We start from the raw sequence: 20491 nt of genomic DNA on the forward strand, positions 1-20491 counted from the left end.
GAGGAAAAACCAAAACACATGTTTATTTTTATTTTTAAGGGATCTTGAAGTTACAGATGAAGGAATACAAATTGGAAAATAAAATAGAATTATACAACTGAAAGAAAAAAAAAAAAAAACTTCAATGGAATTTATATACGGATGATACTAAAATGGAATAGAAGGAATTTAAATATGGATGATACTAAAATCGATAAATATCAACACAACCCATACTAAAATTCATGTCATGAATTTCAAAAAGTTGAATTCACAGTATATCGATTTTATAAAGACGAATCTAAAAGTTCTTATATTAATTGTTTTTACAACTAATCTACAAAATCGTTCATAAAAAAAAAAATACAAGAACATGTTTTACACTCTAGGCCAAATAATAGGTAATTTTATATCATTTGCAAACAAAATTAAGTTACTTTTGTTTTTTGTAATTCTATTGTAATTTTTTAGTGATAATACAAAAAATACACATTTGAATTGTGTAATTATTTAGGACATTTTCGGTTTTCCACAAATATAAGGGTTGGATTTCAGGGAACCAAAAAGATAAAATATTTTAAAGTTTTATAATATTTTAAAATAAGAAAAAATAAAATAATAAATTAACATATATTGTTAATATTGTAAAATTTATTTATATATATAAACATATATTTATTTCACATACTTTTTTATTCTCGAGAATTATTCTCATATCGTTTAGAAGCTTATGAAAATATAATTTTAAATTTTTTTTTGTAATATATCTTTTATTAAAAAATACCGATACGATTTTTACCTAAGTTGCAAAATTGTAAACAAAATTCTAAATCAGTACAAAATAAACATTAACTCATTGTATAATTAACATCACGAAGGTCACAGAGGAATAAGAGGATCAGGATCGAAATAAACTTGGAGTCGACTCAATCCAAAGCAAACCCTCGCAAGTTTTTGATGGCCGCCTCTTCCTCTTCACTCTCTTCGTCCGACGTATCTTCTCCTCACCGTCGCCGGCGTCATCACCGCCACCGCCGAGACCGTGACAAGGACTCCTTCAAGATCCGAAAGAAGACCAAGTCTCAGTCCCGCGGTAAACGGCGTCGTAGGCATCACCACCACTTTTCCAATTCCGATTCCGATTCTGATTCTCATTCATCATCTTCTCTCTCCGATTACTCTAGGTTCCCCATCTAACCCTCGCATAACCTACGCCTTTTGATTATGTTATCTCATATTGTTATTTTTATGTACATGCTTTGTTTCAATGGTTGTTCCGATTCAAATACAATTTACAATCTCTCAATTCTGATAGCGCTTAAGTTCTCAATCCTTTTTAAGATATATGTTCTAAAGATTGGTTAAAATAGCCTAATTTCAGAAACATCAATTATAATCAGAGAAAATGTTATTAACTATTTCCAACCATGGGAAGGGAAATAAGTAGTTTATTCAAACATTCTCTCTGTCCCAGGATGATTATTAAGCATAATTGAATTTTTCAAATTGGAGATTGAGATAAATGTTCCTGTTCCAACATTAAGATCTCTCATTATGTTATTTTATGGATAATGGGGTTACCATTATGACTATCAGAAACAGATTTTGATGACACTTGCTATTGATTGTGAATTTCGAAACATGATTTGTGCATAATGTTTGTGGTTGATAAGTTGTGACAAGATTGCATATTGCATAAGGAGTTACTTCAGCGTGCCTATACGAGTTATGGATTTCAAATACATGTAGCAACAGAAGAGTAATGAACAGATTAATCTGGCTTTGGCATAACTCTTTTTTGTTATCGTTATTACTTCAGAAGTGAGAGTTCTTCTGATAGTGAGCGTGAAGCATCTCACCGTTCAAAGAGGCACAAAAGGAGTGATAGGCCAAAGAAGGTAAATTGTTGGTATTACAGTTATTTATTATTCGATTTTAATCTTGACCATTTACCTTACGTCTTCCCTTCATTTAGAATAAGGAAAAGGATCGAAGTAAAAGCCACCATCATAAGCGGCAGAAGCATAAAGTAAAAGAGGTAGGTCACTATTTCATACCTGTTTATTTTTTCATGTGCATAATTTTCTTCATATTTAAAGTTTCTAACTCAAGTAAGTGGCCCTGAAATGTTGACTATGTTCATAAACTTGAATCTACACGCTTAATACTCATTACTGAAGTTTTTCTCCTTGGATTCTTATAAATATCTAAGATTCATCTACTTAAGACATCCATATAAATTTCTGTGTTTCTATCATCTTCTACAGCTTGAAAACACTGATTGGATGTCATTAATCTTTGTATACAATAAAATAATAAGTTATTAATTTGTTGCGAATCTTTTTCCAAACACATAAAGTTATGTACATTTTAGTCCAAGATGCTCATGATACTTTCTGCCTATTTTATGTATTGGCTCTTTGAAATTGGAGCTGGGATCTGTGGCATGTTTGGGCGCTTGATCGACTTGATTGATGTTTATTGGTGGGGTTTGTCCTGGCAATGGGAGCTTTATATAGAAGCAGCATGATGAGAGGAGCAGCAGCCCTGTGCAGCTTTCCAAGGTTTATATTGTAATCTGTATCAGACTTTAAATGCATTCAATTGCTTATATGTTTCCTAATTTCGTTGTTTTTTGTAATGGATCAGTTTTTAGGGCGTGACAAAGATGATGGTGTCCGTCGGAGTGCTGTATCTGGCAAGAAGGTAGGGATGTGTTATTTGAAGATACCTTTGATTGGATCCTGTTATTGGTAGTAGCAATCTAGATTATTACTTCTTTTTTTTGTAGATTCTTTTGAAACTTGAAAAAACGAAGGAAGATAAAGTGGCCGAAAGCAAGAGAAATGAACTGCTGAACTTTTTAAACGCTAGTTTTGATTAGCATTGAGAAGGTATGGATTTGATAGGGGGTACAACCAAATCTGCAAAGAACCAAATTTGCTTACATGGATGCATAAATTATTTTTACATTATAAGAACCAGCAGCCTTCCATTTCCTTGGGCAAGGGGAGGGGGTATATCTTTATATTGTGCTTACCATTTAGATACTTGTATGGTATGGTTCACGCTCAGATGAGGGGTTTTCGACCCAGCAAATTCCATACATGGTATTTTGAGATTGGTGAAATCATTGTGCTATTTGGCAACATAATTTTTTCTTGTATTGTTTATTTGTTTTGGGCACATGTGACTGATTTATTGAAATTTGTTCCCCTCTTGGTTTTTCCCCAATGAGTGTTCTTAAAATAGGTTTGGATCGAAATGAATCAACCTATATATCCTAGCTAGGTTCAATTGTTTTTCATTGCCTTTTATTGATATATCATTTCTAAGTAGCATTATAATTCCTTGTGGCATCTCTTGTTTTCTTTGAATGAATCAATCTCTTGCATTTTTAATATCAACAGTCTTTTCTTTCTCTTTTATCGCTTACCCGGCAACAGATAAATTATCTTCAGAAAGGTAGTTATATCAATGCTAGTTTGTTTCAAAGGGAGGGTACTGGAGTGGTTTCTTTTAGGTGTTGGAAAATTTTAGAAGGGATAGCGGCAAAACTTGTTTCTATGAATTAGTGACTTAAAGCAAGTCTATAGAAACTTGTTTCTCAAAGTCATTTTTGATGATCGAATGAGGTTTTTAAATAGTACAATTTATGTAATTTCAAATTCAAATAATTTTGTGTATTGTAAAAGTTTTTTCTTTATATTCTAATACTCTTCAATTTTTGAAAGTTGTTTTTACTTTTAGAATTGTCCAATCTAAAAATTATTTTATTTCATAATTACACAATCCAAGAAGAACAAAACGAAATTCTTTTTTTGTATGGGATGCTCTACACAATCACACAGAAATGCACCCACCTCCTCCATTACCCAAATTTCTTCCACAACTACTATATAGTCACCATGGTTCTCACTCTTAACATGAGAGTTGTGATGTAATTAATAAGTCTTGAGCTATCAGTCACTTCATAATTGTTATATTTTTTAGTTTTTTTTTTTTTAATTTTATTTTATGGGTAGTGAGATTTTTTGAGTGAACAAGAAAGAATTGGTACCTAACCTGAGAAGTGTGGATTCAATAAGTTTCGAATCATAAGTGAACCCATATATAAAAACCTTTTACTTAAAATTTATGAAATTTTCTCTTTATATATTATTCACTTTACTCATGTATACTTTATTTGAGATTCTTAACTCTGTTAAAGCAGGATTAATGTTATATTCTATCTTATTAAATCCTCATTTTAACACGATAAAAAATGTTTTAATAAAAAAGGTAAAACATTCCGTGTTTGGGACATATTATAAGAAGATTATGAATTTAATGGGCATAAGGATGTTCTAGTAAGACTAATGTTTTTTTTTTTCAATTATATAAGTTTCTGTGTTACTCAATCTTGTGGTTTACATTTCAATCATATCTAATAATTTAAAATAGTTTTTTTATAAAGTTGAGTTTCATCTAAATTAATAAAAATATAATGAAGGGTTAGTTGAGGTAATTAGACTCGTTGGGCCTTCTCCCCATTGAAACACATATAAGGTGAGATTCACATTTCACAAAAATACAAAAGTGGAAGACACAGAACAGTAAATGTAAACGGCATCAACATGCACATATAAGGGAGAAAGGCGAGGGTCCCGTTGTCTTGTTCCTCTACGGCTTCCCCAATCAGAACCAGATCGTGGCTCTCAGTACCAGATCTACGAAGTCACCAGTGACAAATTTATATAGTTGAGTATGGACAAACGTCCCTTGATTTTATTAAAATTATTATCAAATATTTAAAAATAAATTATTTTTCTTTTTAATTTTATATATTTATTTTCCTTAATTTTGTTTTTTTAATTCTTTCCGTTTATTTTAAAAGATTGTTTCATTGAAACCCAAATAATTTATAATTATTTTCACTTATTTAGAATCTTATATACTTGCTTTCACATAGTTGGTGAGACCATAGCACTCACTTGGTGTGGATCTAGTCTTCCCCAAGATTGCGGAGCCATCATAGAATGGTACCTATGTTTGGTCCCGACAGAATGAAAGCCTATGTTACCCTCGGTGTCCCTTACATGCCTACAAATCCAAAAATGAAGCCACCTGATTCCATGCAAACCTTGTTTGGAGATGACTCTTATATTTGTAGATTCGAGGTTAACGTGTAATATATTACAACTGAAAATTAAATGGATAAAAAGTCAATGTTATTTTGCTGAGGAACCACCCAAAGTTTATATATATACATGAAACTTGAAAAAAAAAACTGAAAATAAGTTATCAATAATTAAAGATAAAAAATAAAATGTTAAAGTTAAAGAAACAATACTACTTAAAAGAGAAGGAAACAAAATATTAAATGTAACCAAGAATATTAAATAAACATAATGCTAAATGTACTCTCGAACGAGGATAAGTATTTAACCTAGGCACCTGTTGGAGGCTTTTTTGTAATTAGGGGTCTATTACAATTCGAATTTGTAAAAAATGGTCTCTCAATTTTTTTTTTTGTAAAACAGGGTCAAGTCGTTATGCGGACATTGAAGGTGAAGTCGTCCTTCTTCCAGCCGATTTCATTTTTTATTTTTTAAAAAGCGATGTCGTCATGAACAGGTCCGGTTTCTGATCATCTGCATAGTGAAGTCGTCTTCATGATCGACGACTTCACTTTTAGGTTTTTTTTAAAACAATTAATGGTAAAAGAAAAAATTGGAACTTGAACATATGTCACGACGTCAACTGGTTCGTGTAACTCTTTTGATTTGTAAACAAGAAAAGCAATCATTACGATTTATACTATTAATTACCATTTAAGAATAACTGGTTAAAGTGCAAGAGCCTAAAAAACAGTGAAGTTGAACCCAGATTGCTATTGTTGAACCCAGATTGTTATTGCTCCAGCAAGGATCTCTTTGCAAGCACTCATCCTTCACATGAAAGCACTCTCTCACAACCCGCCAACGCTATACGCGGCAAGACCCCTTTTTCCACTCTTGGCAGCTTCCTGGACCCAATAACCTATCACGCTCCCACACCGTCTCCACCGTCATCCGCGTGGTTCTGCGCGCCAGCTCCGCCACCGCGTTGAAGAACAGCGTGCCCCCATGCAACGACATAGCTCATGGTGCATGGCAGTCACAGGTACATGTGTGATGAATAGTTTCAAAACTCAAAACATAACGATAAAAAAAAAAAACTAAAAGTGAAACCGGCCTCCAAACTAACGACTTCAATTTTAGACGTGCTGAAACCAGTTTCGATCTTCACGACATCGCTTTTTCAAAAAAGAAAAAATGAAACTGGTTTGGGGGAGGACGACTTCTTAATGTCGTCCTTCCCCATAACAACTTACCCATTTTTGAAAAAAAAAATTCAACTGACCCTATTTTACAAATTCACGGTCAAAACAACCCACAAATACAAAAAAGCCCCTGTTGGAAGGAGAGATGACTTCGGCCATCCACACCGAGAACAATACCTAAGCAAAAATAGTAATAATTGACTAATAGAGAATTAAAGTAATTAACCATAAAAGGGTAAATCTTAAAATGAGTATTATAAATAGGTATTATTTATGAGGTATGAAATCAATAATCATAACATTTGTGGTATGTATTACTGACTTGAGCATTAATGGCTTTGCAGACTCTTTATTAAGGATGTTCAAGACAAAGATTGGTCGGCATGAAACAAATGCCGACTCAGATTGAATGTCATGACCGATTTGTAAGTAATGAAAGAAGTAATTAGTTAAAAGGGGAGGATTGAATTGACTTTTTTGAAAACTTTGGTTGCTTTTAAACTTGTAAAAATACCTTTCATTGAATCAGATCAACCAGAAGTCAGTCTGCAATTTATACTGAACCATGCACTTTTAATTAATTGAAAATAGAGTTAAAATATAGAAACAATTGATTGAAATACTAAATAATTCTACAGAAATACAAATTTGATGATTAACTCAAAAATAGTATTTGTAACTTATCAAGATTGATTCCAGGCAGTAGCACAAACAGAGGTAGAGTCTCAAACTAAGTCAAATCACTCAAAAAATATACAAAGATTATTAAAACCAATTTTATTTTATCTTTATATCAAAAATCAAGCAAGGAGAGACAAATTTGTATATTGGTTCGCTCAAAACTAAACTACATCTAGTTTGTCAAGGCAACCCGAGCCTAACTTGCACTATTTCAAAAGATTTACACAACCCACAAGATTATACTTTCACAATATACAAAAACAAACACCAAGACTATTGAATCTCACAAGAGTCTCAACAAGCACAACAAGATCCCACTTACAGACGTGGAAAACCACTAAGCAACACCCAAAAACTTGAGAAAGATCAAACCTGGATGATGGCTCTCCCTAGCACACCAAACCTCTTTCTCCAAGTCTCTAAACCAAGCAAAAATGCTCCAAGAAGATCAAAGATTCTTCACGAACAGATGCACTTTTGTGTGATCGAGAGAGAGAATTTTCCAAAAGTTTAGAATGATTTCACACTAAAAGATCTCGAGTGCCAACTCTCTTTGAAAAACCAGAACTTATAGCCTATATGTTAGCATATTCAACAAGTTGATTTTCCATTCAATTGTTGATTTCACTTAATTGAAGTGAAATCAGCTGATTGAAAGTTAATTCAACTAATTGCATATGTAATTTATAGAACTATAACATCAAGTCATTTAACCTATTAAAATCCCATTTAATATGTTAAAAGACACCAACCATAGCACTCACTTGGTGTGGATCTAGTCTTCCCCACGATTGGGGAGCCATCATAGAATGGTACCTATGTTTGGTCCCGACAGAATGAAAGCCTATGTTACCCTCGGTGTCCCTTACATGCCTACAAATCCAAAAATGAAGCCACCTCATTCCATGCAAACCTTGTTTGGAGATGACTCTTATATTTGTAGATTCGAGGTTAACGTGTAATATATTACAACTGAAAATTAAATGGATAAAAAGTCAATGTTATTTTGCTGAGGAACCACCCAAAGTTTATATATATACATGAAACTTGAAAAAAAAAACTGAAAATAAGTTATCAATAATTAAAGATAAAAAATAAAATGTTAAAGTTAAAGAAACAATACTACTTAAAAGAGAAGGAAACAAAATATTAAATGTAACCAAGAATATTAAATAAACATAATGCTAAATGTACTCTCGAACGAGGATGAGTAGTAGAACTCAACCTAGGCACCAGTTGGAAGGAGAGATGACTTCAGCCATCACACGGAGAACAATACCTTAACAAAAATAGTAATAATTGACTAATAGAGAATTAAAGTAATTAACCATAAAGGGAAAATCTTAAAATGAGTATTATAAATAGGTATTATTTATGAGATATGAAATCAATAATCATAACATTTATTGTATGTATTACAGACTTGAGCATCACAGTGGTTTTGTAGACTCTCTGATTAAGGATGTTCAAGACCAAGATGGTCGCCATGAGACAAATGTCGACTCAGATTGAATGTCGTTACAGATTTGTAAGTAATGAAAGAAGTAATTAGCCTAAAGGAGGGAGGGGGGGGGGGGTGAGGATTGAATTGACCTTTTTGAAAACTTTGGTTCCTTCTAAGATTGTAAAAATACCTTTTATTGAATCAGATCAACAAGAAGTTAGTATGCAATTTATATTGAACCATACACTTTCAATCAATTGAAAATAGAGTTAAAATATAGAAATAATTGATTGAAATACTGAATAATTCTGCAGAAATACAAATTTGACGATTAACTCAAAAATAGTATTTGTAACTTATCAAGATTGATTCCAAACAGTAGTACAAATAGAGATAGAGTCTCAAACTGAGTCAAATCACTCAAAAAATATACAAAGATTATTAAAACCAATTTTCTTTTATCTTTATATCAAAAATCAAGCTAGGAGAGACAATTTTTTATACTGGTTCCTCAAAACTAAGCTACATCTAATTTGTCAAGGCAACCCGAGTCTGACTTGCACTATTTCAAAGGATTTACACAATGCACAAGATTACACTTTCACAATATACAAAAACAAACACCAAAGCTATTGAATCTCACAAGAGTCTTAACAAGCACAACAAGATCCCACTTGTAGACGTGGAAAACCACCAAGTAACACCCAGAAACTTCAGAAAGATCAAACCTGGATGATGGCTCTCCCTAGCACACCAAACCTCTTTCTCCAAGTCTCTAAACCAAGAAAAAATGCTCCAAGAAGACCAAAGATTCTTCACGAACAAATGCACTTATGTGTGATCCAGAGAGAGAATTTTCCAAAAGTTTAGAATGATTTCACGCTAAAAAATCTCGAGTGCCAACTCTCTCTGAAAAACTAGAACTGAAGTGATTTTTTCATTCAATTGTTGATTTCACTTAACTGAAGTGAAATCAGCTGATTGAAAGTTAATCCAACTAATTGCATATGTAATTTATAGAACTATAACATCAAGTCATTTATCCTATTAAAACCCCATTTAATATGTTAAAAGACACCAACCAGACCCTTGACATCTATACAATGCCAAATTATCTACACTAAGAGCTTCAATCTTCAAGCTTTGTGATCTACATATGAAAACCAAATTTAACACACACTTCAAGCTTGATCAACATCTGTAAGTTTTCACATCTTCATCAATTTAGTGTAGCTTTATCACATCATTTATGCAATGTCTTCACATCTCTTGATTAAATCTTCAAGCCTTAAATCATTTGTGCTAATAGGGTTGTCACGGGTCATAGGTCTTGACGGACTATCTTGGATAGAAGGTTGAGACGGACCGTCCCGAACTGAAGGTCAAGACGGATCATTCAGAAGATTGAGACAAGTCATTCGATTCAAGGGTCGTGACAGGTCGTGTCATGTCAAAAATCGAGATGAGTTGACCTGTGCTGAAGGTAGAGATCGGTCGTCCTAGTTTAAAGGTTTGTACCGTGCGAAAAGTTAAGACAAGCCTTCTTAAATCGAAGATCGAAACAGGTCGTCTCAAGTTGAAGGTCAAGATAGATCGTATTAGACCGAAAGGTTGTAACAGACAAAAGTCGGTTCGAGCTCAAATTTTAATTTTCATACTGATTGTGACTTATTTATCTAATAATATATTTTAAAAAATTATAATTTTTCCATGCTTAAAAAAAAGTCCATTGATTTTTCTAGTGGGAATTTTTTTTATTTTTGTATTTTTTTTACTCTAGTTCATGTAGCTCATGATCAAAAGTCTATGGATGAGACAAACTAACGTATCTACAACTACATGAAGGATTTCTTTGTTTTCTTAATATACAAGGTGTTATTCGTTTGACTTTGAGAATCACCAATAACCTTTAGTGCACGTGAGAGAATATTGAATCGCTGTCAACTAGCTTATTTCAATTTCTTCTTTTAGATTGACATTAAAGCATTATATACATCTGATCTAATTACTGTAAAAAACAAATTTTGGAGGAGGGCAAAGCTAACACAACTCTTAAAAACTGGTCATTTTTACCGTGGGGGGAAAATGTATCGATAAAGTGAATATACCTTTTATGTTTTAGTGTAACTCTTGTTTTATGTCATTGTTATCTCTTATTCTTGTGTGACAATGACTTTCTCTTCTAAAAATTACAAGTTTAAGTAATATATTTACAGTTACTGTTTTTGTTCATGCGTAAAGAAGATGGATATCTATTTTAAAACTAGAGAATGTATTGTTATATTATTATTATTATTTATATAATCATCAAAATATCATTATATTAAAGAGATATACTTTCAATGATTATTTTTAATATATTTTTTTCTTTTAGATAATTTTATCCTTTAATGTATAGAAACAATTTTTGTCTTCAAAAATATATAATTGTCCAGTCTTTATTTAAAAATACATACTTATTTAATTTTAAAATAATTATTATATATTTTTTAAGATTATATTCTCATAAAGTTCTTTATTTTATTGAAATTATATTATTTAATGTAATAAAAATTATATATACAAAAAAAAAAAATCCAAACATGCATCTTTTAGTTTTTATGAAAAAAATCTGTAAGATATTTTTTAATGAATTCCATGTGGTTAAAAAGAAAAATTAAAAACATTTCTAAATAGAGAGACCCTGTCTGTTATCTTTAATTTCTTCAATTTTTCAAAAATTCAAATAAAAAAATTTATTTGAAACATAACTAAATAAAAATAAAAATAAAAATTACTATAATTTTTTCAATTTTTTTTTTGTATCATATAATCTAGTGGACACCAAACAAAATAATGTGTGAACTAAAAACATGGTTTAAAATTTTAGTGTTTGGTGTTTTTTTTATTATTTTTGTCACGTGTCAGACATGCAATTTTTTTTTTGTTACTCTTTTGTTTCATAAAATAGTTCCCAGCTTTTATAGTACATTTACTTGGGACAACAGTTTCTGCATTTCCTAGGAGTGAAATGAAGTGAGTCATTTTGGTCAAATATATCTCATCAGAAGTCCATGTTATAGAGTTAGCATCAACCTCACCATCACAGCAAGAAGAAAAGAGATGGAAGAGATAGCACACAGAAGAGTGGAAGTGAATGGAATAAAAATGCATATCGCAGAGAAAGGAGAAGGTCCAGTGGTGTTGTTCCTCCATGGCTTCCCTGAGCTCTGGTACTCATGGCGCCACCAGATTCTGGCTCTCAGTTCCCAAGGATACCACGCTGTTGCACCAGATCTACGTGGCTACGGTGACACAGAGGCACCGGCTTCGATCAGCAGCTACACATGCTTTCACATAGTGGGTGATTTGGTTGCGCTTATAGACCTTCTGGGTGTGGACCAGGTCTTCCTTGTGGCTCATGACTGGGGAGCCATCATAGGTTGGTACCTCTGCATGTTTCGCCCTGAAAAAGTTAAGGCCTATGTCTGCCTCAGTGTGCCGTTCTGGCCCAGAAACCCAAAAATAAAGCCCGTTGATGCCATGCGGGCCACATACGGAGATGACTACTATATCTGCAGATTTCAGGTTCTTCTTCTCCTTCTATTCTATGAACTACAACACCAAATTAAGTTAACCACATTTATTGCCTATTTTTAACGCTGTTAATTTGAGCGACCAAACCAGAGCCGAGGTTTTAATTGCAATTGTAGTCTCCTGCGGTGGTTTTGGCTGTGTTCATATAGGTTGTCAATGCCAGCTGCCGCCATAAAGTTTTGCACGAACTCTGATATGTTGCAGTCAAGTGATAGGTTCTGCATTTATTATCTTCACAATTTCATCTAACTGTTTATGTTTATGGGCATTTGCGTGCCCTCTTCAACTTTTTGCAACCTCAATAAAAGGTTATTCTGCATTTATTACCTTCACATTTTCTTCCCACTGTTTATGTTTATGGGCATTTGCTTTTTTAACTACATGCATGCCCTCTTCCACTTTTTGCAAGATTTTTGTTTATGGATAAACGTTAGTCCATAGTTTTTTTTTTTTTTTTTTAATGTAAGAAGAGTTTTTTTAAACGTTCTTAACAAAATGTTTTATTAAGGACAAACACAAAAGTGATGATATATTATAGGCACAACATATTTAACATAAGGAAAGTTGATTCTACCTTATAAACAGAGTTTTGGAAAGTTGATTATGGTTATCATAGATTGCTGATATTACCTGGTTAATTAATAATATAACAGGAAGCAGGAAAGGTAGAAGGTGAGTTAGCCAAAATCAGCACTGAAGAGTTCTTGAAAAACCTTCTGATAAATCGCACACCAGGGCCACCAATCTTGCCAAAGGAAGGAATGAGTTCAAATCTTAACACTTCAATACCCCTTCCTTCATGGCTCTCACAGGAAGACCTGATGTACTATGCTTCCAAATTTGAAAAAACAGGCTTCACTGGAGGTCTCAACTATTATAGAAATATGAACTCGTAAGTTTCAAAATCATTTAAAAAATATCATCTTAAATCTTAAGAGAAAGTTGTTAAAATATAATTGTGCTTCGTATATTTAACATCCAGACACCATGTGCGTAGTGATTTTATTGTTTGTTGCATGGCTGATTTGAATGGTGTGATTTATAGAAACTGGGAGCTTACAGCAGCTTGGAGTGGAGCACAGGTGAAAGTTCCAGTGAAGTTCATAACTGGTAATTTGGATGCAGTATACACTTCACTAGGGACGAAGAACTACATTGAGAGTGGTGCTTTCAAGAAAGATGTGCCAAATTTGGAGGAAGTGATTGTGCAGGAAGGAGTGGCTCATTTCAACAACCAAGAAGCTGCAGACGATGTCAGCAATCACATTTATGATTTTATCAGCAAGTTCTGATCCTATCAACTTTGTTATAATTGTGTGCTTATTCTATGTTTTGTCAAATAATCGTGTTTTGTACTTACGTTTGTTTATGTTATATATTTCGGGTTTTTTAATAAAGGGGACAGTTACTACGATTAATTACAGAAATGGGCAGAAGTCAAAGAAATTACTAGTTTTAGGTAAGTGGGGATGAAGATTTTATACGAAGAAGTCGTGTTTGGGTAAAAGGAAAAGAAAAAGATTTATTCTTTCTCCATGCATAATTGACGAAGATTCAGTATTTGATATTAACGAGACTTCGTTTTTCTCCGCGCATATGTCAACTTTCGATATGATAAAGAAGTAGACAACAATGTTGAATAATTAGTTTTGACGAATTAATCCAAATATTTTAAATTTTCGTTTTTTTCTTTGGATAAATAAATTTAATTTTTATTTGATGGTAAACTCAAATATATTTATAAGTATAATTTAGTTTGATTTTTAATTCAATATTATTAATGTTGATTTTTAGTTCAAGTCGATTTTTAGTCTGGTTCGACCTGATCCAACTTTATTTTTGGCATGAGCTAGTCTAACTCGACTTGATCTCTGGTTCGACCTAAGCCAACCTAACCTAGTTTGACATTTGGTTTAGATCAACTCGACTCAACATTTAGGCTAATTTGGTTCAATCTAACTCAACTTTCGATCCAGTTCGATTTAGCTTGACCTTTGGCCTAGGCCATGCCTAACTTGACCTTATGCCCGGTCCAACTTGGATTGAATTCAATATGATTTAACTCGATCTTTGGCCCAGCTCGACGTAACTTAGTTTGACTTGGCTAAACCTTTGGCTTGACCTGACGCAATATTCGGCCTAGTCCAACCTGGTTCGACTTTTGATTTAAACTTTTTCTTAGGAAACACTTACAAATTTTGTTATGAATAATGATTTGCAAGAATTTACTATCAATTTTTTTGTAAAATATTTTGTACTAAATGTTTTTTTGTATAAAATTTTGTAAGAAATATTTACAATTTTTATAATTTTGTAAAAAATAATTACCTACAAAAAGTTATCTATCAATTAAAATTATAAAAGGAAAAAAAATGCTTTTCTTGTAAAATTTATAGCAAATTTGAAAAAAAAAATCGCACGAAATATTAAATGTTTTAGTAGTGCACATTGATAAGACATTAGTTGTTCTATTTAAAATAAAAATCAAACTTAAACTCGTGTAAATGCAAAATAAATAAAAAAAAACTATTGTAGATCACTTTCAAAATAAATATATAAATCATATAACCTCGGGGATATATATAATATATATATATAAAGACTATATATTGGAATTTGATCATTATTTTTATCTGATCCATTCGATTAATCCTATGAGATTGGAGATTATTTATTGTTTAAAATGGTGGGAGAAATAATGGCAAAAAGTCAGAAATCATCGTTTAGTGAACCACATTAAAATGCGAACCTTTCTTCGACAAAGAGAATCTGACTTTAAAAATGTTAGGTAAAGAACAAGAAACGAAGCAAGAATAACGTGGTTGTTCATTTATGTTTCTGGAGATATGTAAACCATTAATATCTATTTTGGAGGCATTAGGCTGAGTTGACTTTAAAATTTATTGACCATACTAAAACCACTGCCCACACCCTACCTATATATTTATATTATCAAAGGTTAGTCTGATTTGTCAGAAGAAAACGTATAAAATTGAACAAAACAGAAAAGGCTTATTTCACATTCAATTATAAAAAATATAAACAAATCGAATATATAAAAAAAATTCTTTTACTTAATAAATTATGAGATAATTTTTCTTTATATATAAAGTATCTAAAAGATAAAAGTATTCTTTCTTAGTATCACTACCATTTTCTTAAAGTTTTTGTGGACTAAAGGTAAGTCACTTATCATGTGTCGCATCTAATATATTAAAATAGGATAAGCATATTTTTTTAGACAATGAAAGATAATTTTAAATAATAAAAATCTATGACAATGTTGTGACCAAAAAGAAAGTAACGCGATATTTTTTAATTTCAAAAATTAAGTTATAAAATGATTTTGAGTGTGAATATATTACTACTAGTAATGGTTCAAAATAAATTATTATAAATTTTAAAATAAATTTAATAATATATATTATTAAGATACTAACTTAAAAATACTTTATATTGGACTCAAATCTACGGAGTTTGGAAGGAAACTGACGTACAGTCTGGATCTAATAACTGAATTTTACACACTCAAAGTCAAAATTTTATATATATATATATATATATATATATATATATATATATATATATATATATATATATATTTTGAATGAATCATTAAATTTTACACACTTAAATTAAATCATTTTAAAAAATATCTATACCATTCTGCTAAATTATTATTATTATTTAACAACTTTAATATTTATTTAACAAAATAAATTACATTAACTTCTTTCAACAAATATTAATATCACATTAAATAGAAAAAAAAAACTTTAAACAATGATTGACCAAAATAACTATTAAACCGAAAACATTTTAAATTTAAACTTCAAATAAAAACTTATTAATTACTTTATTTATTTTTCTTAATTTGGGTTTGGATTGAAGAGTAAAATTGAAAGAAGTGAATTTGAATAAATTTGAGAAGAAAGATATGTTGTTTAGATTAAAAGAAAAACGATGAAAAAAAAAGTTTATTAGTGATATAATTGATAATTGATTTAATAGATTAAAAGATATTTGAATTTATAAAATTGTAATATTATAATTTTATTTATGATTTAAAATGTAATTTAAAATAAAATATTATTAGTATAAATTATGTTATAATATAATATGAGTTATTGTAAAACAAAGCAGAATTATTATTATTATTATTACAAAATAAATAAATTTTGTTTTATTTATTATTTTTATCGTTTATTTTATATAATAATAAAATATGTTTATAAATGTTTAATTATTACATCTTAAATTTTAATTTAAAAATGTATATAATAAAATCAATTTAAAATTTAGTAATTAGTTTCTTTTAAAAAAAAATCAAGAATGCAGAAAAAATTCAAAAGATGAACAAATTATGATTTTCAATATTTTTATTTTATTTTATTTATTAAAATTCAGAGTTTCATCTCGTTTCTTTACTTACAAGCAGTAGTACATACTTTAAAACAAGCACACAATTAAAATCTTTATTTTATTATTCACTGTATTTAAGAGGAGCTTATCCGTCAAAGAACTTAACTAACATAATTAATTAACTAACATAATTAATATATGACAGAGCAACATAAATAAACTTGAACTTACAGGACACACTGAATTCATAAATTGATGGGATGAATCTACCTTTGACCTTTTCTAATAAAATACCATCAATATTACTTATGTATATAGATAGGATGGGATGTGATTATATAAAAAATAAACTTATATATCGTTAAAAAAAGTTATAGATTAAAAATCAATTTTAAAAATTAAAAATAAGCAAAATAAAAAATTATTAATTACTAAATAAAAAATATAATAATTATTAATTAATTAATTAAAGACTAATTTAAAAATTAAGTGATTTTTGTTATCAACATCTTAATAGTTAATTTGTAGTGACCAATTTTTTTAATAGTAAAAATTATGATAACTAATTTTTAAAATTAAATCAATGAACAATTATAATTTTTTAGTTATAATATTAATTATTTTAATAATTAATAATTTTTTAATTTTATAAATTAGTATATAAATTGATCGCTATAACAAGTAATAATAATTAATAACTCATAATTTTTTTGTTTGTATTTATAAAAATCTTATTCACGCCAATGGATATATATTAAATCGAAAAAAAAAACACGAAAAACAATAGATCGACCTAATATATATTTATTATACTTTTTCTTATAATAAATTAAAACTCTAAATATTAATAAAATATTTCAATTATAATCAAGTTTTAAAAAAATAAAAATATAATAGACTATGACATATTAATACATACCATTACAGAGATAAGCTATAAATATTTATAAATTTTTAGTAATTATATTATTAATATTTCATTAATTTTTATTAATGTGTACTTATCTTGTAATAAAAAAATATATTAAATAAAATAAAATAATTTAATTTAATATTTTACTAATATATGTCATATATTATTAATATTTGTAAATTAATTATTTTAAATATATTTTTATCTTGATAGATAAATTTTTCAACAATTTGTCTTCTATTTTTCTTATTTCTAATTTATATTTCTAAAAGTTATTTTTATGCTGAATATTTTTGATAATTTTATTTTAGAATTTATTTTGAATATATTAATATAAAAAATTATTCTATCTCATTATACAAACTTCTTTCCTATTTACTCTCTTTTCTTAAATCAATAGAACTTCTCTCTTCATTTATTCTCTTCCTTTTCCACTTCCTTAACATTTGTTTGTATATGCTTATGCGTGCAATGTTTTTTCGGATGGAATAACATGTAACACCTACGTTTGCATTTGTATAAAGTAAACAAGGGATAAATACAATGATTGATTTTCGAGCGAATCAAAATATTAATCTTCGATTAGAAGAGAGAAATAACTCAAAATAAATCTGTTCTTTTGATCTCAATTATTTCTTATGTGAACACGATAGTTGGTGTGTGAAATACAATTTATGTACTTTTGTTACATTTTTATGATCAAAATAAATGGGTAATTAATCAAAATTTTCAATTATAATTTTTTTTATATATCAAATTTATTTCTCATAATTTTCATAAATTATCAATTTTTTTTATTTTTCATAATTTTTTTCTGAATCCAAACAGTATAATTCCTACCTTCAAGTCCTCTGGAAAAAGACAAACTCTATGTCAAAATCTAATTAATATATATATCAAATGAATCGTTACACAAATGCAGCTACAGTGAAAAAAGTGAAGGCTTTGGATTAAAATTCGTCAACCCTATCTATTTAATAAGGCCAGAATAGACTGAGAAATTCGCATCAAACTCTTACAGTACCACAGGAAGAAGAGAAGAGAAGAGATGGAAGGCATAGAACACAGAACGGTGGAAGTGAATGGCATAAAAATGCATGTAGCAGAGAAAGGAGAGGGTCCAGTGGTGTTGTTCATCCATGGCTTCCCCGAGCTCTGGTACTGCTGGCGCCACCAGATTCTGGCTCTCAGCTCCCGGGGGTACCGCGCCGTCGCCCCTGATCTACGTGGCTACGGAGACACCGATGTCCCATCTTCAGTGAGCAGCTACACCATCATGCACCTCGTCGGTGACATCGTGGCACTCATAGACTCACTTGGTGTGGATCAAGTCTTCCTCGTCGCACATGATTGGGGCGCCATCGTAGGATGGTACCTATGTTTGTTTCGACCGGAGAGAATCAAGGCCTATGTTTGTCTCAGCGTCCCTTTCATGCCCAGAAACCCAAAAGTCAGGCCCGTTGATGCCATGCGGGCCCTCTACGGGGATGACTACTACATCTGCAGATTCCAGGTGCTTCCTCCTCCTTCTTCATTTTTCCCATAATAATGCCTCTTTTCTTATGTTTCTTTCTTATTCCTATTTATGGTTTCTTCTCTTTTAAATCCACTGTTCTACTGCGCTCATCTTTTCTGGTTCCTGCTTTAATTCAACCTCTCATTCTTTAGGATACTCCAAAGTACAAAAGTTAGGTGGGGTTTCTTAATTGCTGTTGGGGCTCCTCGAGTTTCAAATTGTACGAATTTTCTTGAAATTCCAATTGTTATAAAAAAAATCTAAGTGAGTGATAATTGATTATCTCTTGATGATTTTCCTTAAACAATTTGCTTCTTGCAGAATTTTAGTTTTAGCTTCAACATCCGATTTGTTGTTGGTCTGTATCTGTTTTCCAGGGTTCCAAACTATGTTGCTTCAACATCCCATTTAATTCAGACAATAGAAACCAAGAAGAAAACAGACACAGAGGAAAAAGCAAAATGTTTTTTAAAGTTGCTAGAGTTTAAAAATAGCATGTTACCATATGAAGCAGTTGTTGTGTAGACTATGACATTGAAAGAAAGAACAGTGAGTGATTGTGATACTATGGTGGTTGTTGTGATACGTTTGTTGTACCTAATTGGTGTGGCAGGAGCCAGGCAAAGCAGAAGCTCTGTATGGCAGTAATAACATTGGAGAAGCAATAAAGAACATGCTTACGAGTCGTAGACCTGGACCACCAATCCTCCCCAAAGAAGGGGTTACCCTTCCTTCAGGGTCTCTTCCCTCAAAGCCCCTTCCATCTTGGCTCTCACAGGAAGATGTCAATTATTATGCTTCTAAGTTTGCAAAAACAGGCCTAACTGGAGGCCTCAACTACTACAGAAATCTCAACCTGTAAGTTCCTAAGGTTGTTTTTTCTAACATATGTGGAGGAATGTTCCAAAGTGGAAGAAGCTACATTGTCCATGGATAACTATGAAATTTGTGGCTTTTATTGGTTCAAACGTTATTGTATTCATGTGTGTTATGTTTGCAGCAATTGGGAGCTCACAGCAGCATGGACTGGAGCACAAGTGAAAGTTCCGGTGAAGTTCATTACTGGTGATTTGGATGTTGTATACACCTCACTAGGGACGAAAGACTACATAGACAGTGGTGCTTTCAAGAGAGATGTGCCATATTTGGAGGAAGTGGTTGTGCAGGAAGGGGTTGCTCACTTCAACAACCAAGAAGCTGCAGAAGATGTCAGCAATCACATTTATGAATTTATCAAGAAGTTCTGATGTTTTCAGCTTTCTTAATTCACTTTGAGTTAGTTCAGTTAAATAATTTCGTCACCGTTGATCTATGTTACTACTGGCTGGTTTATTCGTATAATCATGATTGTGCCATTACAAAAGGGTGTTTTTCGTTAGAATAAAATTTGCAGTTTGCTGCTACATCAAGTGTAATCAATCCTTCTACTCTGAACTTAATGGAAGGTTGGATTTGCTTGCTTGCATGAAGTATTGGTGTAGTAACTGCTCCTGGTTTTGGTTATCTTGTTACTAAATTTGATTCTGATTACCGCGATGAATCCAATGACAATTTAAAATGTTGGGGGGAAAACAAGGGTGATGTATCATTAATTTTAAAAAATTAATGTTTGTTCATAAGCAAAGTCTTGTTGTGATTACTATAGAAAGATAAGCAAAATAAGGATACCTAAATAAAAAATAGCTTAAAGAATAAAGTATCAATCTCAAGTCCCAC

General features: G+C 30.9%; 3 protein-coding genes across 3 annotated transcripts; all 3 read left to right on the forward strand.

Annotated features, from left to right (window-relative positions):
• Nucleotides 1-850: 850 nt before the first annotated feature.
• On the forward strand, nucleotides 851-3213 carry LOC114189096 (uncharacterized). The gene is made up of 6 exons (XM_028077806.2): nucleotides 851-1163; nucleotides 1799-1877; nucleotides 1955-2017; nucleotides 2499-2543; nucleotides 2629-2685; nucleotides 2771-3213. Exons 1-6 carry the CDS (start codon nucleotides 937-939, stop codon nucleotides 2861-2863), a joined length of 564 nt encoding a protein of 187 aa, XP_027933607.2. The 5' UTR covers nucleotides 851-936; the 3' UTR covers nucleotides 2864-3213.
• An 8169-nt stretch (nucleotides 3214-11382) lies between these two features.
• Nucleotides 11383-13381, forward strand: LOC114187926 (epoxide hydrolase 2-like). The gene is made up of 3 exons (XM_028076346.2): nucleotides 11383-11975; nucleotides 12638-12876; nucleotides 13030-13381. Exons 1-3 carry the CDS (start codon nucleotides 11511-11513, stop codon nucleotides 13274-13276), a joined length of 951 nt encoding a protein of 316 aa, XP_027932147.1. The 5' UTR covers nucleotides 11383-11510; the 3' UTR covers nucleotides 13277-13381.
• Nucleotides 13382-18219: 4838 nt separating this feature from the next.
• LOC114187925 (epoxide hydrolase 1-like) lies at nucleotides 18220-20244 on the forward strand. The gene is made up of 3 exons (XM_028076345.2): nucleotides 18220-18772; nucleotides 19389-19633; nucleotides 19776-20244. Exons 1-3 carry the CDS (start codon nucleotides 18308-18310, stop codon nucleotides 20020-20022), a joined length of 957 nt encoding a protein of 318 aa, XP_027932146.1. The 5' UTR covers nucleotides 18220-18307; the 3' UTR covers nucleotides 20023-20244.
• The last annotated feature ends 247 nt before the right edge of the window (nucleotides 20245-20491 follow it).

Source organism: Vigna unguiculata, chromosome 6 (assembly GCF_037176805.1).
Source record: "Vigna unguiculata cultivar grain cowpea cultivar isolate G323 ecotype 2 chromosome 6, ASM3717680v1, whole genome shotgun sequence".
NCBI lineage: Eukaryota > Viridiplantae > Streptophyta > Magnoliopsida > Fabales > Fabaceae > Vigna > Vigna unguiculata.